Source organism: Odocoileus virginianus, unplaced genomic scaffold (assembly GCF_023699985.2).
Source record: "Odocoileus virginianus isolate 20LAN1187 ecotype Illinois unplaced genomic scaffold, Ovbor_1.2 Unplaced_Contig_15, whole genome shotgun sequence".
Taxonomy (NCBI): Eukaryota; Metazoa; Chordata; class Mammalia; order Artiodactyla; family Cervidae; genus Odocoileus; species Odocoileus virginianus.
In genome coordinates this window covers 1,217,824-1,241,529 of record NW_027224332.1, presented here as the reverse complement: position 1 = coordinate 1,241,529, position 23,706 = coordinate 1,217,824, and the positions used below count along the sequence as shown (strand labels likewise).

The window sequence follows — 23,706 nt, the reverse complement described above, 5'->3', positions numbered from 1 at the left end:
ACAAGGACATGCATTTGCCCATTTACCTCGTCAAAAAATGGATTGTTCCCTCTCTTGATTCTTGTCCGGTGTGTCTGGCCACAGATGTGGACTTTGACCACAGGCTTGATGTTGTTGCCACTTAACTGCCGGCCCTCGATCACTCGGACCCGGATCTGCAAGTACAGAAGGGGAGTCGTCACTGAACCCTTCCCAGCATGACGTGTAAGAGAATCCACAGGTGTCACCTCAGCTCGTTCGCCGGTAAGGACCACTGAAACCAGGCCAGCGCAGCTTTGCAATGTACTGGTGCTCAAGGACTGGGAGTGTCCACCTGCGCCCATTCTCGTGATGGGAACTGGGGTCAGGTTGCCAAAACCAAGAGCAGTCACAGGCTTGCTAGAACTGGCCTGGGAAAGCAAAGGGCTGGGTGGAGGCTGCTGCCCAGAGTCAGCCTCCTACCTGGTCTTCCTGATCCCTGGGAGGTACTAAAACCCTCCATGACTATCTCCCAAGGAAGCAGCCAGAGCTGTGAGAAAACACAGTACCTGTGCTTCCACTCCTTGGTTAGCTCTTGAGCTTCCCTGTGGCTCAGATGGTAAAGAATCTGCCTGCAGTGTGGGAGACCCAGTTTGATCCCTGGGTTGGGAAGATCCCCTGGAGAAGGGAATGGCAACCTACTCCAGTATTCTTGCCTGGAGAATCCCATGGACAGAGGAGCCTGGTGGACTACAGTCCATGGGGTCACAAAGAGTCAGACATAACTAACTCTCACTTCCTACCACAAAGGGACTTTTATTTCTCTGAAGAGCCTCATCCAGATTGACAACATTTACTGCTGCTTGCAGAAGCAAGATGGGGAGCTCTTCTCATTGAGTTTATGCCCTTACATCCCTTTTTACTAGTTAAGCCACTGCCCACAGGCAGAAGCACTTCTAACAACACCACAGTTGCCAGAAGCTGGACAACATGGTGTTCGTACCACAGGGATGTGGGGCCCTGAGGCTGTTCCTACCTGGAAGTCCTGTGGCTTGTTAGACAGCATGCGTCGGCTGCTCTTCGCTCTCGTGAGCCTCCGGGCAAGGTGAGCTTCCGACACGGTCCCTCCTGGCGCCCTGGGCCCTGGGACCCTGACCGTACTATCCAACCTGTCTTCATCACCTCCATCTTCCTCCTCTTCTCCTAAAATAGCAAAAAGGGATGCATTCAGAGACAGTCCTCATCCTGTATGAGTCTAAACACTCCAGAGAGTTTTCCATGCTGCTGAGGCAGCAGGTGAGGGAGACGCTTCTTGGTGACAGTGACTTGGGACAAGTTATGACTCATAGATTCTTTAGGCAAATGTGTTCACGTGCAACATGGCATTCATTCAGGCTGTTTTCAAGGTGACTAGGAGAATGCCAGAGGCCACGGGGAGCATGAGAAGAGGAGATAGTATGAATGGACCCAGCCAGACCATCACTCAGTTGGAACCATCACTCTGGGAACCAACTTGAGGTCAGGGGTCTGCCTGTGATTAGGATGGTGATGTGTGGAAATGCCGGGGAAATTGGAGACTTGCTGGGGAGACTTCCACTCCACCCTTCCCACTGCAGGTCTTTTCTCTAGAACTTTAATCGTGAGGTCTTGTACTGTCTCTTTTCTGCCCAAGTTTCCTGATCATGAATACCCTCTCCACCCTCAGGGTAGATGAGAAACTAGCCTCCAGTTTCCTGCCAAGCAGACTGAGGTGGTCATCATACTCTTGCTCCATCCTCCCAGTCTATCACTTCCACACACATCTGTCCCCTAGCTTCCCTTCATACTCAGTGGGTAAAATATGGTTTGAGTGAACCCCCTCCCATCCCTGAGACCCCACTTTCTTTTGATTCTTTGAGGACCCTCTAAATGGTCCCCCTTTCAAGTACCTCCAGTGGCTCCTTCCCCATAGGGGCCTTCCCTCTGCCTTCAAATATGCATGGATCTTTCTCTCCTATAAATAACAAACATCAACTCTGTCTTCTTTGTTTCCTCCTTTTATTACTCACAAAATTTTTAAAACTCAGTGACAAACTTCAGTTATTTTTTTTCTTAATACACAAAAAGTTTTAACTCCTGGTAATCTGTACAATATATGACTAGAAGACCAACTAACTACCTTGTCTAAAAAATACCAGCATTTGTACTCCTTACCTTTGGATCCTGAACCTCCTCCTTTACTGATGATCCCATATGGAAATGGTCGGAGGCAATTTCCATATGGAGTCATCTGCCAGTCACTCACATCATAGTATGAATTAGTTCCATCCAACTGCCCTGTAGCATGGCTCTTAAAGCTGGGGCTTTGGAGTCATGCTGTCTGCCTGGGAATTCCAGTTTTGAGCTATGTGAGTCTGAGTAGTCTCTTAATTTATTTCAGTTTCCTCATTCGTAAAAAGAGGGAACTAATAGTATTTACCACAAGGTTATTGTAAAGATAACATTAATCTATATGCAAGGCCTTTAATACAGTGCCTGGCACAAAACAGCACCCAACAAATTAATCTTTTTCTTTAAACTTTTATTGAGAAGTCAGTTTTATTGGAGCACTTCCTAGAGAGCAGCAATGGGGTGGGGAAGGGAGGCAGTCAGAGAGCAGCATGTGGAACAGGGCACAGAGTAACAAACTGAAGGAGGGAACAGAACAGGCTCCATCTTGAAAGCAGGACTCCATCCTGGGCCGGACTGTGGACTTTGAGCTATATGCCCAGTATCTATGGAAACAACATACCAACTGGAAAACCAGGCCCCCAGAAGGAAGAGCCCCAGGGCTCTCCATGCCTAAAAGAATACCCTAATTATCTGTGTAACCGAATAGAATCATACATTCTATTATGCTTATTGGGGTATGACCACAAGCCTATTGATAATTGTCCACTGTTAACTACCTAGGCTTACGGCATATGAACCACTGGTTAACTTTGATGGTATCTTTCTTTTTCCTTTGTTCAGACTAGTTTCAGGGAATCTGGGGATGTGGGTTTAAGCACGTATGCTTAGGGTATATAAGGTTTTTGCAAAAACTGGTTGGGGTCCTTGGCTAAGAGGAGGCTCTGCTTGGGCCCGTCGGTGTAATAAACTGCACTCCACTATCTGCATTGTCTTTCTGAGTGAGTTTGTTTCCTGTAACACGTGGTTACAACAAAACGAACCACCACAAGGAAGTAAAGGGTCTCCCCAGTGTTTAGCCCAGGAGGAACATTCCTCCTCACCACCCCTCCATTCATGCTCGTCCCATCCCAGGCTGGCTCCTGTTCCACAAAGACCAACCATGACCTCTCCTCGAGAAGCTCAGGACCCTCTTCCGAACACTCGTGCATCACCTTCCATGGCATTGGACACTGGGGATCACACATACTTCTATGAATTGAGAAGCTCTCCTCCTGGCACTTTTCAGGGTCTTCCGAGGCTCCCTTCTTTGTCTCCAATTCATCAAGTGTGCCTTCCCACTCTGTTCCTCTGCTCTGCTTCTCTGACCCAACATTCTCTGGAGCCACACCTCAGTCTTCCAAGAAGTCACAGACTCACAGAATTTAGACAAGAATCGACCTTCCTTCAAGCCAGGGATTTCCCTGATGGTCAGTGGTTAAGAATCTACCTGCCAATGCAGGGGACATGGGTTCAATCCCTGGTTCAGGAAGATTCCACACGTTATGGAGCAACTTGGACCATGTGCTGAAACTACTCAGCCTGTGCCCTAGAGCCGGTACTCTGCAACGAGAAGTCACCACAATAAGAAGCCCATGCACCACCTGCTGGCTGCTGAAGGAGGAAACAGACAGAACAGGCTCTGTCTTGAAAGCAGGACTCCATCTTGGGCCAGACTGTGGACTTTGAGCTATATGCCCAGTATCTATGGAAACGACATACCAACTGGAAAACCAGGCCCCCGGAAGGAAGAGCCCCAGGGCTCGTACCTAGACTCTCCATCCCTAAAGAATATCCTAATTATCTGTGTAACCAAATAGAATCGTATATTCTGCTTATTGGGGTATGACCACAGGCCTATTGATAATTGTCCACTGTTAACTACCTAGGCTTAAGGCATATGAATCACAGGTTAACTTTGATTGCATCTTTCTTTTCCTTTGTTCAGACTAGTTTCAGGGAATTTGGGGAGGTGGGTTTGGGCACGTACACTTAGGGTATATAAGGTTTTCACAAAAACTGGTCAGGGTCCTTGGCTAAGAGGAGATTCTGCCTTGGGCCCGCCAGTGTAATAAACTGCACTCCACTATCTGCATTGTCCTTCTGAGTGAGTCTATTTCCAGGAACGCGTAGCTACAACACTGCAACTAGAGAAAGCTCACACAGCAAAGACCCAGTGCAAATAACTATATAAAAGAAACTAAAAAATTGAGTATAAAGATAAAAAAAATTTTTTTCTTTTTTTCTTTTTTCTTCAAAAAAAGATCTTCAATCCAACCTGCCCCTCACCCTGTTTTATAGGTAGAAAAACTGAGGTCCAGAAAGCAGAAACAACTTGTTACATTATTAAGAACTGAGCTAAAACCAAGACCACATCCTCGTTCTCCCTCACGGGTCTATGACTGGATCTAGTAAAGGCAATGCTGTCTTCCTGGTTCCTCAACCTCTTTGTCCGGACACCAGGAAACCCCAGAGAAGCCACAGGTGAAGAATGGCTACCTCTGCCTCTACACAATAATCTGGGCCTCTTCTTCCCTATCATTTTTTTTTTTCTAAAAAACATTTCTATAACTGTTAATTTTACTTACAATTTTTGGCAACATTAATAAAACAGTAAATTTTATCTGAAAGAAAAAGCAAAACAGACAAGGAAACTCACAAAGGGCAATAATAAAATAGTATCTTAACAGATAATCAACATACTTGTAAACAAAACAAAGTGACATTGCTTTAAAAAATACAGAGGTATCAATAGAAAAACAGAGCTCCTGAAAGAACTTAACCCGCTATTAACTATCTTTTATTTGCAGGCACAGAAACTGACTCAAGCTAACTCAGTTCTAAGAAAGAAGCAAAACCCTTGATGATGATCTCTTCCCAGCTTTTTGAAACTCTGGCCTTGCATTTTCCTCAAGCAAATTCCATTTCCTCCCAGTCCTAAGAGTTTGCAACTGCTCTTCTCCTTCCTGGAATACTCTTCCTCTAGGCCTGCAGGGCTTGCTACCTGCTTAATTGTTTGACACTTCCTTTGATCTTTCCAGCTTCACCTCCGTTAATTCACACAATGAAATCTCCAGGCCTCTTTTTTTCCTCCTTCTCCTTAAAGGCACTTTAAGTTTCCACACTATTCATCCCTCTCCAGTCTAAATTTCCTAGATTTGGGACTTCCCTGACAGTCCAGTGGTTAAGACTCTGTGCTCCCAATACAGGGGCAGGGGTTTGATCCCTGGTCAGGGAATTAAGATCTCTCTGTTTGCATAACACTGCTGCTGCTAAGTCGCTTCAGTCGTGTCCGACTCTGTGCAACCCCATAGATGGCAGCCTACCAGGCTCCCCCATCCCTGAGATTCTCTAGGCAAGAGTACTGGAGTGGGTTGCCATTTCCTTCTCCAGTGCAGGAAAGTGAAAAATGAAAGTGAATTCGCTCAGTCATGTCTGACTCTTAGCGACCCCATGGACTAGCCTACCAGGCTCCTCTGTCCATGGAATGTCCCAGGCAAGAGTACTGGAGTGGGTTGCCATTGCCTTCTGCATTGCATAGCACAGCCAAAAGAAATAAACAATAAAGTAAATTTCCTAGATTTTCTTCTTCCCTGTTCTTAAAGAAGCATCAAAAGAAGGGCTTGCCTGCGGCCTGGATCCAAGTTCTCAGGATGTCCTTCCTATTGTTCTCCACCAGGTGGGCTCCTCACCTCCCTCAAGTTCCACATGAAATAGTCTTAGTCTGTCCCACTCATCCCCACCAGATGGAGTGAATCCCCCTGCTCCTGCTACCACACATAGTTCTAGCCTCTCCTTACCACGTGGTCTTGCATCTGCTGTTGGACTGTGGGCCTCCTACTACCATCCACTATTCAGAAGCAGGGGGCCTGCCCTTCTCTTCTCTGTACCTACCCCGTGCTGGACACACTCCCTCCTCGTACACAGCAAGGGCTTGATGAATGTGGAATGAGGACATCCTGACCCTTGCTCCAGCTTTCCGGTATCGTTCTCCAGCAATTTGGCAAAGTTCCCACTCAGAGCTCAGGCAAGAGCACCCTGTGGCTAGGGCTTGCCCCTCTCAAACCTGGCTCCAGCCTTAGGGAAGCCCAGAGGGTCAGGCTCCCCTTGTGCAAACCTGTTGCAGACTGGGCAATGGCTGAGCCACATGGCTTTAAGTTTCCTCCATCTAAGATAAGGGCTTCCCAGGTGGCTTGGTGGTAAAGAATCCACCTGCCAATGCAGAAGACATGGGAAATGTGGGTTTAACCCCTGGGTTGTGAAGAACCCCTGGAGGAGGAAATGGCAACATACTCCAGTATTCTTGCTGGGAAAAATCCCATGGACAGAGGAGCCTGGTGGGCTCTAGTCCATGGGGTCCCAAAGAGTCAGACAGGACTGTACACACTCACAACTACGATGAATGTCCTTGGGCCATCCTGGGCACAAAAAGGATTTCCTCCCTGCTCTGGACTGTTCCATTTGGGGTTGGTGGTTATTTGTGGCAGGTGTTGTTTCTGTTCAGTCTCTCAGTCGTGTCCAACACTTTGGGACCCCATGGACTGCAGCACACCAGGTTTCCCTGTCCTTCACTATCTCCCAGAACTTGCTCAAACTCATGTCCACTGAGTTGATGATGCTATCCAACCTTCTCCTCCTGCCCTCAATCTTTCCCAGCATCAGAGTCTTTTCCAATGAGTCAGCTCTTCTCATCAGGTGGCCAAAGTACTGGAGCTTCAGCTTCAGTTCTTCCAATGAATATTCAGGGTTGATTTCCTTTAGGATTGACTGGTTTGATCTCCTTGCAGTCCAAGGGACTCTCAAGAGTCTTCTCCAGCACCACAGTTTGAAAGCATCAATTCTTTAGGGACTGCTCAGCCTTCTTTATGGTCCAACTCTCACATCCGTACATGACTACTGGAAAAACCATAGTTTTGACTATATGAACCTTTGTAGGCAAAATGGTGTCTCTGCTTTTTAATATGCCGTCTAGGTTTGCCATAGCTTTTCTTCCAAAGAGCAAACGTCTTAATTTCATGGCTGTGGTCACTGTCTGCAGTGATTTTGGAGCCCAAGAAAATAAAGTCTGTCACTGTTTCCATTGTTTATGGCAGAAGTGGTAAATCATAGCTCTTTGCAGTGCTGGGCTCTGAACAAGCCCTAATCACTAAACTCTTGATGGACGCTCCAGAAAGAGACTGAAGGAAACAAAGAGCCAATTTATTCTGGAAACACCTTCTGCTAGTCAGACTTTAGGTTGAAAGGAAGGATCAGAGGGAAACTGCACCAAGTGATCCCTACCACCTGCATCTCCGAGTCAAAGGAGAAGGTTTATTTGGGCAGGAAATCACCCCTTTATGTGGAGGGAAGCTGCACAAGATTAAACAATGCTGACACCCTAAGTGTTCCGCAAAGCATGACCAGGGCCCTTAGGACACTGCCAAACACACCCTTCTCACAGCACAAGCTGTTTCATTACCCAGCCTGAGCCGCTGTGCTGGCGTGCCCTGTACTGAGACCCAGGCGTATGCTGAGAATCGCTAAGAGGATCTACAGAGTGTGTTTCATAACCACAGGGGGCAACAGTAAATTAGGAACTGCTGACTGAATAGGAAGTTGCTGGTGGTAATTGATTCCTAGGGCTGTTGTAACCAAGTAGCACAAACTGAGTGGCTTAAAACAACCAAAATTTATTCGGAGAGACCCAGATCCCCAGACTCCAAAACCAAGGTGTTGGCAGGGCCATGCTCCCTCAGAAGCCTCTCGAGAAAAATCCTTCCCTGCCTCTTACTAGTTGGTGGCTCCTGGCCTGTTCCTTGGCTCGTGGCTGCATCACTCTAATCTCTGCCTCGTCCTCCATGTGTCCTCACCTTTTCTCACAGGACACCTGTCACTGACTTTAGGGTCGAGTCTATTTAAGTATGACTTCATTTTAACAGAGTACATCTGGAAAGACCCTGTTCCCAAATAGTTCATATTCTGAGGTTCTGTGTAGACTGGAATTGGGGCATGGGGAACACTGTTCAACCCACTATACTGGCCCTCTTTCAGATCTTTCCAGTTTGCTCCTTCTGGGACTCCAGTCCACAGTCTGCAGCCACACAGGCTGCCACAAGCTATGGATCACATCATGTCCCCTGCTGCCCACTTCCTTCACGTCCTTGCTTTTCTCCCAACCCCTTAGGTCAGGGGATCTAACACTGCAACCACACTTCGAGGTGCCCCTCAATCCCTCCCTAGTTCGTACTCACCTGGTTCATTTGACTCTCCACTGACTACACTCATTTACAAAGGTAACTGAATTTGGACACACACCTTACTGACTAGTGTCACTTTAATTTCATGATCTCAAACATTCAGCGGACTCACAGGATTGACCAGGTATTGCACCACGTTTCCAAGGCATCCACCTCCAAGTTGTCCTAAATCTTGGTTTGAGATGGCCACTGATTGGCCAAGAAGGTCAAATCCCTCTACCCTTTTGAACTCCCACCTACTTTGTACCTTGAAAGTGTCCAACACTCTGTCCTCCTCACCATCAACTAATGACCTTACTTCTTATTTCACAGAGAAAACAGGTAATCAGGGTGACCAGGACTATCCTGACCAGCAAGCACCTTTATCCAAACACTTCCCATGCCTCTCATCTTTTCCACCTATGCACTTATTGGGTCACCATCCCAGCTAATCTTCTTTCATTCCTTAATGGAGACTCCTTTCTATATGAATTTTTTTTTTTTTTTGGTCAAAAATATTTACTATTTCCTGTTCCTAAACACAGCAACCCTGTTTTTCCAGAGTCCTAGAATGTTGATCTCTGCCTGTGATATTAACTTTGCTTCTCATGACAAGGTCTTGTTAAATGGTGGTACTGGTTAAGGCAGAATTTAATTACCTTGGGCAAAAGGTCACTGCAAAATCAGGACCAAGAGTTGGTATGAGACAATCAATGCAAGTTAAAAAGTATGAAGCAGAACAGTAGAGAGAAAATTTCTAAGCATGAAAATATTTTGGAGATGACAAGCTGATTTATCTGGAATATTTAATAATAACTTTGCTGGGTTTCTAACATGCTAGAATAAATGTCAGCAAGCATGAGCAATTTATTTCTCTCCACTCTGGTTTTTGGGGTAAATCACACTATATAGGCCCTAAGAATCTTATGGAATAGTTCCAATACACTGACCAAAGCAAAGGTACCATAGAAAGGTCTGTAACCGAACAGTGATACAAAGTTAGGCTTGCAGGGAAAGTCTGGCAGCATCTGCCTTTGATCAATGGAGGCTGTGAGCCCATCTGGGAAATGCTGCCCCACGAGCTCTGAGTCCGGACAAGATAACATTAACCAGATTAAAATGCTCAACTCTAGGGCTTCTCAACATGAGCTCCAAAACTGGCCTTCTGGAGCTTCCCTGGTGGTCCAGTGGCTAAGACTCCATACTCCCAATGCAGGGGGCTTGGGTTCAATCCCTGGTCAGGGGACTAGATCCCACATTCTGCAACTAAGAGTTCATAGGCTGCAACTAAAGATCCTGCAAGCCTCAAGGAAGACTGAAGATCCGGAGTGACACAACTAAGACATGGTGCAGCCAAATAGATTACTGAAATGAATAATATTTAAAAATGAAAACATCATCAGCCTTCATCAGGATCTCCTGGAAGTTCCTGTTAACCATACAGACTGGGGGGATTGTACTTCAGATCAACTAAATTAAAGTCTCTGAAGATAGGTGCTGGAAATCTGTACATTTAGAGATTTCCCCTGATGATTTTACTGTGTCTAAAATTTAAGAACCATCTGTTTATTATGATCACTTTGATTTTCCTAATACAATTTGCTGGACAAAGCCAACTAGAGAGCTAATCATGGAAAGAGTGCCTACAGTTGATGTTCTAACACATCGGTCATGTTTCAGGGCAGGTCTGAACAATAGTTCTTTGTCCAGAAGGTTTTCCATGGATCCTCAAGGTCTATTCATCCTCAGTCTGGGGGCTTCCCTGGTGGCTCAGTGGTAAAGAATCCGCCAGCCAATGTGGAGTGGTAAAGAATTCACTTCCCTGGTCCAGGAAGATCCCACATGCCACAGAGCAACTAAGACCGTGTGCCACACCTATTGCTCTAGAGTCTGGGAGTTGCAACCACTGAGCCCACTTGCCCTAGAGCCTGTGCTCTGCAACAAGAGATGCCACTGCAATGAGAAGCCTGCACACCACAACTAGAAAGTAGCCCCCACTTGCCACAACTAGAGAAAAATCCACACAGCAACAAAGACCCAGCACAGCCAAAAAAATTTTTTTAATTTAAAAATAAATATTCCATTTAAAAAAAAAAATAAAAAAATAAAGATCTTCAGTCTGGCACTCCTAGACCTCAGGAACATGCTTCCCTTTTATTACTCTCTGAATGTATCAGTCACTTTGGCCTATACTCTGGTGTTCACCAAAATACCTTTCTTGAACAAAAATTTAAAGCATATCTATTGCTCATCCAACATTCATTCATTCATTCATTCACTCAATCAACTGAGCATTTATTGAACAATTATGGTTTTCCAAGTGCTGTACTAGGTCATAAAGATTCACAGTTGAAATATAGCCAAAAAATTTTCTCTAAGAAATTGTTTCCCACGTAATAATTAGCTTAGTCTTCCCTTGAGGAATTTATTACATTCAGCTCTGATCTACAATTGTGTTTATATCTTACCTTTCCACTGAAACACAAGCTCCTTGGTGGCAAACAGTACCTTTCTCTCTTCTGTATGCTCCATAGATAAGTGCCAGTAAATGTTTTCTAAACTGGACTGAATTTAATTTCAAGCAAAGTGACTTTGGCATCCGTGGAATGAAATGAATTTGAAGCAGCCAAGTCTAGCTACTTTTTTTTTTTTTTTTTGCATTTCTAGCACTGAAGGATGTACACTTTAAACAGACTGTTCTTCAAAAATAGATGTGAGATTTTAAAAATAGTTTATTCTGGCCATGGGAATGTAGGCTCCAGTCAAACTAAATGATATCTGGCAAATCAAGTCAGCAAAATAACAAGTTTTCAGAAGGTCAAGCCTGTGGTCAAGTGAGTCAGTCCACCCCTCTGTCATAGGAACAGTCTCAAGAGGCAAGCAAAGAAAAGTGGACTTTTTGACACCACACATGTTCAGTTAAGTCACCAAGGTCCCAGGGTATGCAGCCTTTGTCATTTCGACATTAAGGGCTTCAAGGAAGCCTTCCTTAAAAATGAACCTCTTAGGAATTCCCTGATTGTCCAGTGGCTAAGATTCTGTGCTCCTAATTCAGGGAGCCAGAATTCAATCCCTGATTGGGGAACTAAATCCCACACGTGCAACTAAGAGTTTGCATGCCGCAACTAATGATCCCACATGCAGCAACTCATCGAAGATCCCACGTGTCACAACTAAGACCCAGTGTAGACAAATCGATTAAAAAAAAAATGAACCCTTTAGATACAACACCAAAGATCTGATCCATGAAAGCAATCATTGATAAGCTGGGCTTCATTAAAATTAAAAACTTCTACTCTGTGAGATACAATATCCAGATAATTAGAAGACAAGCCAAGATGGTGAGGAAACATTTGCAAAAGACACATGTGATAAAGGACTGTTACCCAAAATATACAAAGAACTCTTAAAAAAAAATAAAATAAAATAAACTCTTAAAACTTGACAATAACAAAATAAACAACCTGATTTAAAAACAGGCCAAAGATCTTAACAGAAACCTCATCAAAGAAGACACACGGTTAGCAAATAAGCATATGAAAAGATGTTCTACATCATACATCATCAGAGAAATGCAAAATAACACAATGAGATACCACTACACATCTATTAGAATGGTCAAAATCCAAAACACTGACAATACCAAATGCTGACAATATGGAGCAACAGGAGCTCTCATCGATTGCTGGTGAGAATGTAAACTGGTACAGCCACTTTGGATGGCAGTTTGGTTGGTTTCTTACAAACTACATATACCTTACCCTATCACCCAGCAATCATACTCCTTGGTATTTATCCAAAGGAGTTGAAAACTTATGTCCACACAAAAACCTGCACATGGATATTTACAGCATCTCTACTTATAATTACCAAACTTGGAAGGAACCAAGATGTCTTTGTGGTAAATCCAGACAATGGAGTATTACTCAGCAATTAAACAAAAAAGATCTATCAAATCAAGAAAAGACATAGAGTAACCTTAACTGCACATTACTGAGTGAAAGAAGCCAATCGGAAAAGACTGCATACTGTATGATTCCAACTCTATAATATTCTGGAAAAGGCAAAACTAAGGAGACAATGAAAACATCAGTGGTTTCTAAAGGTTAGGGGGTATGGCTGGGGAGAAGATGAATATGCAAAGCACAGAAGATTTTTAGGGCAGTTAAAATATTCTGCATGATACTATAATGACAGATATGTATCATCATACATTTGTCCAAACCTTACAGTGTACAACACCAAATGTGAGCTCTAAGGTAAACTATGGACTTTGGATGATTATGATATGTCAATGAAGTTTCATCCTTTGTAAATTAAAAAAAAAAGTACCATTGTGCTGAGTGACGTTCATAGTGGGGAAAGCCATGCATAGGCGGGGGCAGGGTGTATATGGGAAATCTCTGTGTAGTTTTCTCAATTTTATGGTAAACCTAAAATTGCTCTTAAAGAGTACTTAAAAAAAAAAAAAGAACCTCCAAATTGTTCCATTTCCATAATGTATGATCATAATTACTTTCTTCAACTTGCAGAGCTGAATTTTTCTGAAAGTCTGTACTTCTGTGTTCTCTCATTAATGTTTCCAACTTCTTCTTTGCACAACCCACTATGTGGATGGTAACCTTTAAAATCAATATCAGTAGTGGTGAATAGTGGTTATCACAGAAGGGTGAGAGGTCTATATGTTCTTATGTCTTATATTCCCTGTGATGTTTATCATTTTATAAGCAGATACTGCTTTTGAACTAAAAAACACCCCCAACAAAGTCACATTTTAAACTTTGAAAAGATGTATTTAAATTAGAGGGAGTGGACTCATTACTTTTATATAAAATTGTAACATTTTTTAAAGAGTCAATTTAAGGGAAGTGATGGGACTTTCCTGGCGGTCCAGTGCCGTAGTTAAGACTTTGCCTTCAAATGCAGATAGTGCTGATCTCTAATCAGAGAGCTAAGATCCCACAAGTCTCATGGCCCAAAAGCAAAACATAAAACAGAAACAATATTGTAACAGATTAAAGACTTTAAAAATGGTCCACATAAAAAAAAAAATTTAAAAACCTTAAAAAAAATTTAAGAGAAGTGGAAAAACCAATTTCTGGGCCTGATCGTCTGTATGTTGAAGTCTGCGATGGCAGGAGGTGTGGTTGCCTTGCTGTTATTCCTGTCTCATGTTTGTCAGTCCTATTTCCCCCAAGACTGTAGGCTGTAGGTTTTTTGTTCCTAGGATCTTCCCTAGCATTGAGTTGTACTAAGGACTCAAAGATATCCTTGCTTAGTTGAACTGTCATATTAAGACAAAAAGAGTTTTACCTTAACACATCCAGATAATCTAGAACATTGAAAGTTTTTCAAATGTTGAAGAAAAGTTCCTTTTAGCCGGATAATGAAATTGATATTCAGAATGCTACCCTTAACCCAGTCATGGTGAGGGTTAATCTTATAGAACAAAGACAGTACTTCCGGATCAAAGAAACCTGTTCATTTTTTGAATAGAAAAATTTCACTCTGTCATTTCACACTTTAACATAAAATTGTCCTGTGTACACGGCTCATCAACATTCTTTGTTTGAAATCCAAATAAAAGGAACCCAAGTTCTGGCTCATTTCCTATCTCCATCCAGCAGTATCAGATATTAAAAAGAATTTATGAAGCAAGTCTTGGTCACCCGCCACAGAACCTGCTGGGAGTCAGCTTCCTAAGAGGATGGGAGACTCAGTCCACAAGCACTGCTGGAGCTCAATGCTGCCCAGGCAACCCATGAGGAGAAGGAGCCTCAGGCAAAGGGAGTCTGGATGCAAGGGTTTTCTCCCCAGTGAGTTTAAAAGTTCAAGAGTTGGTGCTTTTCTCATTGCTAAGGAAGCAGCCTTTGCTCCAGGGAAATGGCATGTTTTCTGAGCTTGGGCTCACAAGAGTCCGTCTCAGGAGATGGGACCTCTGTCTGTACTCCCAACAGCTTGATAAACTGTTTATTCTCAAAGTCTTCCTGGTCCACTAAGACACATTCTGTTTTTTTCCAGATATTTAACAAGAAAGCACTTAGTCATCTCAGCGTGACTAAGATCATTCTTTTCTAATAGCTCTGCTTTTTAGAAGAAACAATTTGAATGTTCATAAAGACTGAGGCACTCAAATGAGCTCATGACTACAAGTCACACAGAATTATTTTTTGTAATAATAAAAATAAAGACCACATTCAGGTAGGACTTACTCTATGACAGGCACTGGACTGAGTACTTTCTATGTATTCTCATTTAATCTTTGCAGCCACATCATGATGTACTACTAATGTTCCTCACCTTACAGTAAAAGAAAACAGAGATTCAGAAAGGCTATTAACTTAACCAAGGTCACATGGCTAATTAACAATAGACACAGAATCCAACCTAGGCCAGTCTGACTCCAAAATCCTTGCTGTTATCCATAATGTTATACCTTCAGGAAAAGTCTTGTCTCCAAACCTGGCTGAAAGTTCCTGGAGAGCAGGAGCTGTATTTTAGAGAATTTACCACCCTCAGCACTGCAGCACCAAGCAATGAATCAGAATACCCAACAACCAATTTATTTACTCCATAAATATTCAATACTAAGAATCTATATGGTGCTAGTTCACTGTAAACTATAAGTTTATGCTTTCTACTTGAATGAAGCTCAGAGCTATTCCCACCCCCACCCCCAAAAGCCCAGCTGAAAGGGTATCCAAAAGGGCCCATTTAACATCCTGGCTCTTGAAATGGAATAAAGACAATGCAACTGCCTTTTATCTACCAGTATACAGGGCTTCCCTGGTGGCTCAGACAGTGAAGAATCTACCTGCAATGAGGGAGACCCAGGTTTGATCCCTGGGTTGGGAAAATCTGGAGAAGGGAGTGGCTTCATTCCATTATTATGGCTCCACTAAATACTGGTTCTGCTCCAGTATTCTTGCCTGGAGAATTCCATGGACAGAGGAGTCTGCAGAGTCAGACACGACTGAGTGACTTTTTTTTCACTATATAGGGTTGAATAGTGTTCTCTAAAAAGTCATGTCCATCTGTAACCTCAGAATGTGACCTTGTTTGGAATAGGGTCTTGCAGGCATAATCAAGTTAACTGGAGATCACACTGGATTAGGGTGGACTGAATCCAATGCCTGGTGTCCAAATAAGATGAGAAATTTGGACACAGACACACAGAGAGCAGCATGTGAGACAGACACCAGGGCGAACACCATGTGATGACAGAGGTGGGGACTGGAGTGATGCATCTACAAGCCACGGGACACCAAGAACTGGCAGCAACCACTGGAGGCTGGGACAGAAACATGGAACAGAGTCCTTAGAGGGAACCAACCGCTGGACACTTTGATTCCAGACATCTGGGCTCCAGAACTAGAGAGGACACATTTCCATTGGTCAAGCCACCAGTTTGTGGTACCTTATTACAGCAGCCTTAGGAAACTAAGAAATAGGAAACAGGAAGTGACTTAGGGAAAATATCAGGGTAAGAAAAGGCACCCTGATTCTCCCAAGTCAGTGGCTCCAGCAAACAGACCACCAGTTGGGGGTGCTTTTTTTGGGCCAAAAATTACCCACTGTCCTTCCCAGGCCAGAGCAAATGCTGATGACTGCAGGCATCGGTGGAGGTGGCGGGAAGGAAATGGGTTGGACCACTGGGGCCATCCCCTCATGGAGTGCTGCTCAGGACCCCACTCCTTCCTCTGTGGTGCATCCGTCATCACTGCTGTGACAGCAAAGGAAGCCACAGATGTTCTCAGCCACTGCGGGGCCCTTGTGAGGCCGAGAGAGTTAGAGGACCAAGCAGTGTGACCGAGGTGCCACTGGGAAGAAGGTGAAGGCAGAGTGCATTGCTGATATGCTGGTGTCCTTATAAGAGGTAAGGGGCTATGTCAGTCATAACTACCTCTGAGGAAGGAGGAGCCAGGTAACTAATGCTGAATGCACAACTGCCAGGACAATAAATAGGTCCGAACCATAACAGTGAGCCATCTGCAGGGTGGGTGAGTGGGGGCAATGTCTGGGATGAGGCTGAGACAGACGAAGTCACACAGCAAGGGGACAGACACTACGAGGCAGGAAAGGAGGTGCTGCTGCACGTGCCGAGAAAACCTCTCAGGTGGTCAAAGCGCTGAGTTCTGGGAAACGCAGAGAAGAAAGGTCCTGAGAACCAAGACTGGCAGGAACCGGGGTTACGGCACCCCTCCAGGAAGGAGAATGTCCAGGTGGCAGTGAGTGTGGCAGGGTGAGCCGGCCCTCTCTTCCTGGGGTGCATGTCAAGGCTGGGGAGACGGGGGCGTCTGGTGACAGAGGAAGGCAGAGAGAGACGTGAAGCATCGTGTCACCCTGGAAAGACACCAGGAGGAGGTCGGACTCCGCTGTGTGAAAGGCCGGACTGTCTTATAGATGTCCATCCACCTGCAGCCCCAAATTTACCCTGAGACCCAACCCCATCCAGAGCAGCACCCAATGGCCCTGAATGACCCACAGCCCACGTCTGAGCACAAGGTGGGCTGTGCAGCCAGAAGGCCTTGGTTAAAGGAGAGAGGGGCTATTGGGAGGTGGGAAGGGGTTGTGGCCAAGGGGGAGAGAGGGGCTCCAACCCGTGAGACAGGGGGCTGAGCGCACAGCCTGGTGACGGCACATTTAGGGGGTGCAGACATGTGAAGAGAGAGACCACTCCTGAGACTCACAACCAGTTGACATCATCCAGGGTGCAAGCTACAAACCCTAAGCAAAGCCTTGCCTGGGACCTCCTGCTGGAGTCCGTGTGCTGGGCGGTCTCATGTGAGGCTGCTCAGTCAGGTACCCAAGCAGGAACCTAGGAGGCTTTCCAGAATAGACCCCCACTCATGTCCTGCCTTTTGTCTGTATAACAGCTTTAGTCAAAGGATAAATTTCATCAGAGAAGTAAGAACATGCAGAAAGAAAGAACAGTCAAGCCAGACAAAATAACAATACTTTAGCTATGAAGCAAAGTCAAAGACCTTTAGTTCTTCAAGGACTATATAGATAATATTCTGAGCCATGTCCTTTGAGCTGTTTTGCAGATACTGAAACCCCAACCAGGTAGAAGAAGTTAACTGTATGCTGCCCACAAGCACATAGACCCCAGACCGGTTGGAACCAGAAGGTGATGATGCTGACTCCCAATTACCTCACCACCAACCAGTCAGAAGAATGTCCACGAGCTGATCACACCCAGCTCCTTGAACACCATGAGACTCTTGACTACTTCCTCCAGGGTGAGACACAGTCTTGAGGCATTAGCCAGCTGTGGCTCTTTTGCCTGGCAAAACAATAAAGCTATTTCTTTCTACTTTATCCAAAACTCTTTAAGCTGGCACCTGTGTACAGAGGCTGAATTTCAGGAACAGCAAGGAACTGTCTCACTGTCCCTTCTCCTTTAGAGAGTATTTGGTAGACTCTTGTAATGTCCCAATTCAGGGCAGCTCCACCTGCCTCCTGGAGCCCTCTCTAGGTAGGCAGGGAAGTTTAGAGAGTCTGAAAGTGAATAGTGAAAGTGTTAGTCGCTCAGTCACGTCCAGCTCTTTGTGACTCCATGGAGACTAGCCCACCAGGCTCCTCTGTCTGTGGGATTCTCCAGGCAAGAATACTGGAGTGGGTAGCCGATTCCCTTCTCCAGGGGATCTTCCCAACCTAGGAATCGAACCTGGGTCTCCTGCATTGCAGGCAGATTCTTTACTGGCTGAACCACCAGGGAAGCCCATAGAGAGTCTAGTGACAAGGAAAGCTTCCCTGGTGAGTCCTTGTGTCCCTTTGGTAGATTCCCCTACTGAAGGCTGGGCCTTCAGGAGAGTCAGCTTACCTCCCATGCCTGGCATGCTGGTCCCACCGGGGTCATTTGGATGTGGAGCTGAAGGTGGATGATAGCCAATCACCAGGTCAATTGTGGCCTGGGTAGAAAAATATATAGCAGATAGAATCAGTGCAGGGCATCAAAACGCTTCAGACACAACACAAATCAATTCAGCAGCAGTAAAAGTTCTTAAAGAGGTGAGCAGGGGGATGGGAAAGTGAGAAGAGAGAGAGAAGGGTGACACACCCTCCACTGTTCGTGTCTTCCCAAGTGTGAGCCCAGGTGAACTGGGAAAACCTGCAAAAGCAGGTGCCTGGTACAGGTTGCCAAGTATATTATTGCTAAGGGGCAGCCTCATAAACTGGAGGAAAGTTGTGACAAGCAAGCATGAACTTGTCATGAGCCTCCTTCCTAGGCTGGAGATGGCCTCCAATCACAGAATTACAGTTCCAGAAGCTCATTCTAAGTGATTAAGGTTTTTGTTCACTCGTTGACATCTTTGTTAATTGCTGAAATTTATTTTCACACTTCTCTACAAAAAGATTTTTATGTGGCTAATGAAAAGTTATAGAATAATGTGATTCATAAAATGGGGTTCAAAAAAGGGAAACAAGTCTGATGAAAGAGGAAATAAATATGCAAAATATGAGGCTGAACAGAAGTACCACTCCTCTTGCATTAAATATGACCCCAAGTTGGCTAGAAGCCAAGGCAAGTAGAACAGAAAACGTTACATAAACTTTCATTATCAGAAAGGAAGAAACATACTAAACTCATTATAGGAAATAAAATTATTTCCATTTTCAAAATCTGAGTTATATTCCTCATGTGGAGCATTATTTTAGTGCAGAGTTTCCTATACTTTCATATTTAGTGAACTGATAAAATTTCAAAAGAGTTTGCTAGTGGGACTCAACATAGGGTCACTAATTTTATTTTGTCAAACACATGCCCACAACTACCATCTACTTTTACAAGCATTTCACAAAATAAAGGATCTCAACAGCAAAAATGAGGAAGGATAAATCTCAGAATAAAAGATGTCCTTTGTAACTAAGGATGGGGCACACTCTACCCAGGTTATCAGATAAAATATAGGGCATAAAATTGGGGACATACCTATCCTACAAAATGACTCATTATTTATCTGAAATTCAAATTTAAATGGGCATCTCCCACACTTTCATTTGCTGCTACTTTTGCTACATCTGGTAAACTCTAACACACACACACACACACACACACTATGTATTGCTCTGTTTTTTCCCACCTGTCTAGTCATCAGTGAATATTCCCACATGGATCAGCACATTCTTTGCCAACTTAGGAACTATGACCTGGGAGATACTGAACAGGAAAGTAAATGATGTCTCTGACAGCAGTTTCTTGGTAAATATAGAATCAGAAGAACAGTGTCTCACGGCTACAAGTGACCACAATAGGAACACTGGATGCAATTAGGGGCTCAACTGCCAAACTTAATCCAAGAATTCAACTTTCAAACCCTAGAAGAGTCCATGAATGGCTTGACCTCTGTATCAGTGGTTTCCCGATAACCTCAGGATTCTGAGGTGCTGAAGGCCCCCTAATGGGGGTGAGAAGATACCAGGGGGCCAGGACATTATACTTCCCTTACTCCATACAATCACCACAGTTCTGCCATTTCAGGGTTCTACATATGCTTTCCTTCTCTGCTTTAAAAAGAAGAGAAACACCCAGAAACATCACTGCCTTGTAACATCTTCCCTTAGTATCATTTGTCTCAGTCAGGTTTTGGGTAGATAGATGAGAGCTGATATTCTGAATTTACGTTTTATGATTAGAATGCTGACTAAAAGCAAACCTATATATTTTGGAGACTAGACTAACAAAACTGACATTCCTAATGGGCATTAATGTATTCTTGCCTACGGGGAGGGCCTCTTTTACTTTAAACTTTCTCCCATTTGCCCAGGCTCCCATGTAAAATAAATTTTTCAGAAAATGAAGGCATCAGAGGTTAACAAGGCAAGCTTTATGAGTGCTTGTTAGCAATCTTAAGAAATCTTAGGTATTTAGCTGGTGGCTCAGTGGTAAAGAATCCACCTGCCAATGCAGGAGACATGAGGTTTGATCCCTGGTCCAGGAAGATCCCACATGCTGCAGAGCAACTAAGCCCATGAGCCACAATTACTGAGCCTGCGCTTTAGAGTCTGGAAAGCACAGCTACTGAAGCCTGTGCACCCTAGAGCCTGTGCTCAGCAAGAAGAGAAGCCACCGCAATAAGCCTGTGTTCTGCAACTACAGAAGAGGCCGCATAGCAGTGGAGATACAGCACAACCAAAAAATAAATAAATAAAATTATTTTTTTTTAAAATCTGAGAGTTGTGATACTTGAGTCAAATTTTTTAAAAGCACATTTCAGAAAGTCTCTCTCTCTCTCTGGTCTCATATCAGACAATATCAGTGTATACTTATTTAGAGAGGCTGTGATCAGAAAACATTCAGCTGCCAATACAATTATAAAGATCATGATATGAACATCTTGATATTCTGGTCTCATATTAATGAGTTACCTTCCATAGAATGTTTCAAAGTGTGTCTGACACACGAGCTACACTCACCATGCAAACGTTAACACCTAAGTGAATACACACAGATCTGTACCAAGCGAGGGTCCCACTCGAGCTATAGCATTCTGCCACAGAAAATCAAGTTTATCTAACCTGCAGTTCTGTCAGTAAGAGTACAGGATGAGGCCATACCACTTGCAAACACACCTATTTATCTCAAAAACAATAGGTTTGTGTATGTGTGTTTGTGTGTGTAGTGAGCTAATATAATGTCACACTTATCTTAATGAATCTTTGTGCTTAACCATCTCACTTCAAAGCCATTCAACAAGAGGGAAATGCTCACCCCAGTCTCTTGCCCCCTTTCGTTTAGCAGGGAGATCAGTTTGTAGGGCAGTGATCTGCTTTGGTCACCCATCAGGTCCTTCAGGGCTATGGTGGCCGTGCCAATTAACCTGCAGAGAAAAGAGAGCACACAGCAACCTACATAAGAGGCATATTTCCATTTACTCAAGGGCCCTCCCCATTCTCTTACTGTTCATATGTTATCATTAAAAATCACTCATAATGAAATGTGGGCCATTTTGTGCTCTCCTTAGCAGGATATTTTGACAGTAAACATCACATATTAGCTATCACTTCTCCATAACAAGTAGTCATTTCAAGAGTCACACTATGATACCTGTGAAATTGCAAGTCACAAATGAAATCAATGGGTGAGAGACAAAGCCCCTGAAGAATTCAGGGAGAGAGAAAAATAGGACAAAATTTAGGCATTCTTCTGTAATGGAAATGTAAAAGAACTCATAAAACATTGCCTACTCTAGTGTGGGACAATACGAGAGAATAGCATTGAAACATGTATATTACCATATGTAAAATAGATGACCAGTGCAAGTTCGATGCATGAAGCAGGGCACTCAAAGCTGGTGCTCTGGGACAACCCAGAGGGATGGGGTGGGGAGGGAGGTAGGTGGAGGTTTCAGGATGGAGGGATGCCTGTACACCTGTGGCTGATTCATGCTGATGTATGGAGAAAACCACCATAATATTGTAAAGTAACTAGCCTCCAATTAAAATAAATAATTTAAAACAAAAAACAAAGCAAAAAAACTGCCTACTGTAAAAACAACCCCTCAAGTTGACCTTCTTGAAATGTAAATAGGTTGCTAGTTTACTGATGCAGGAGCTTCCTAACCAAACACTATGGAGCATCATTCAAAAGTAGGATGTGTGTACTTATCTCTCTTCCAAGACCCCAAGGAATTATATTCAGCCTCTACCACTTAGCCATCCACCTCTTGTATTTTTTTGTTATATCCATTCATTAGTTTTATCATTCACTAATGATAGCATACAGTATTTGCCTTTTTCTGTCTTTTTTCACTCACTAAGCATAATACCCTTTAGGTCTGCCCATGTTGTGCAAATGACAAAATTTCATTCTCTTTTATGGTTAACATTCCATTGAGAGAGAGAGAGAGAGAGAGAGAGTGTGTGTGTGTATGCCACATCTTCTTTAGTCATTCATCGGCTGATGAACACTTAGATTGCTTCCATATCTTGGCTATTGTAAACAATACTGCTATAACATTGGGATGCAGATATCTCATTGAATTAGAGTTTTTGTTTTTGTTTTTTTGGATATATATCCAAGTAGAATTGCTGGATCATATGGTAGCTCTATTTTTAGTTTTTTGAGGAACCTCCATACTGTTCTCCATAGTGGCTGCACCAATTTACAATTACAACACACTAGGCTTCCCTTTTCTCCAGATCCTTGCCAACATTTGTTACCTGTGGTCTTTCTGATGATGGCCATGCTGACAGGTGTTAGGTGATATCTCACTGTGGTTCTGACCATCTACCTCAGTGTACACAACATACTGGTGCAGAAGTACACCTGTGCTCCTCCTCACTAGCATAAAGCTCCTGGATGTGTTTCCTGTTGTTCATTACTCTAACCCCAGAGCATGGGACATAGTTTTTTTTCATTAATAGATATTTACTGAATGAAGGAAAGAAATATTTTTTGTAGTTAGGACACATGATCAAAAAAAATTTTAAAGAACACACATCCCCAGGGAGTTAGTGAATACAAAATTGTAACCTGTGGAATACAGTCTGTAAATTGGGGGTTATAATGTTATAATGTATTATATGATGCAAGAGTGGGTGAATCGAAGGAGTTCCTTTTGTGAGTGAAAGTCGCTCAATCGTGTCTGACTCTTTGCAACCTCATGGACTATACAGTCCATAGAATTCTCCAGGCCAGAATACTGGAGTGGGTAGGCTTTCCCTTCTCTAGAGGATTTTCCCAACCCAGGGATCAAACCCAGTCTCCCACATTGTAGGCAGATTCTTTACCAGCTGAGCCACAAGGGAAGCCCAAGAATACTGGAGTGGGTAGCCTATCCCTTCTCCAGTGGATCTTCCCGACCCAGGAATTGAACTGGGGTCTCCTGCATTGCAGGTGGATTCTTTACCAACTGAGCTATCAGGAAAGCCCTTTTGTGAAGTGTAATCAAAAAGCAGAGAGTGTCCAAGGTTGTGCTCTCAGTATAGATACTGAAAAAGGAAAACAGACATAGTAAGAATTTTTAAATGTTATTTACTTATATCTTGTCTATACTTGCAATGACTTATACCAACCAACAGGAGATATGGTAGCATGGAATATCATTAGAAAAAATGAGAAAGCTGAACATCAAGTCTTCAAAACGACAGAAGAAATTCCTTATATCTAAAAACCCATTGTGAAGAAACTCTAGTTGAGAATAAAAAAAAGCTTTTGGCTTTCAGGCAAAAACAAATTCAAGAATGTTCCCCCTATGGAGAAATATTCATTGTGTTTAAAAACATAGTACATTTTCTTTTAAAAATCAGGAAGTGAAAATTGATGTCAACATAGATACATTATTTTTAACTGACATGTACCTGTATTCTCCTCCCCTACTCGGACCTCAGAAATTGGACC

The 23,706-nt window shown here is 43.6% G+C and overlaps 1 protein-coding gene across 3 annotated transcripts in view; it reads right to left on the bottom strand.

Moving 5' to 3' along the window:
• Nucleotides 1-23,706, bottom strand: part of MYOF (myoferlin) — a 172,296-nt gene that overhangs the window by 103,784 nt on the left and 44,806 nt on the right. For all 3 annotated transcript variants that reach the window (XM_020908444.2, XM_070464107.1, XM_020908449.2), the window contains exons 4-7: nt 21,076-21,184; nt 18,187-18,274; nt 995-1,161; nt 27-155 (exon numbers count right to left, since the gene is read on the bottom strand). In XM_020908444.2, the coding sequence (XP_020764103.2) occupies nt 27-155; nt 995-1,161; nt 18,187-18,274; nt 21,076-21,184 (493 nt within the window). The remainder of the gene's footprint in view (nt 1-26; nt 156-994; nt 1,162-18,186; nt 18,275-21,075; nt 21,185-23,706) is intronic.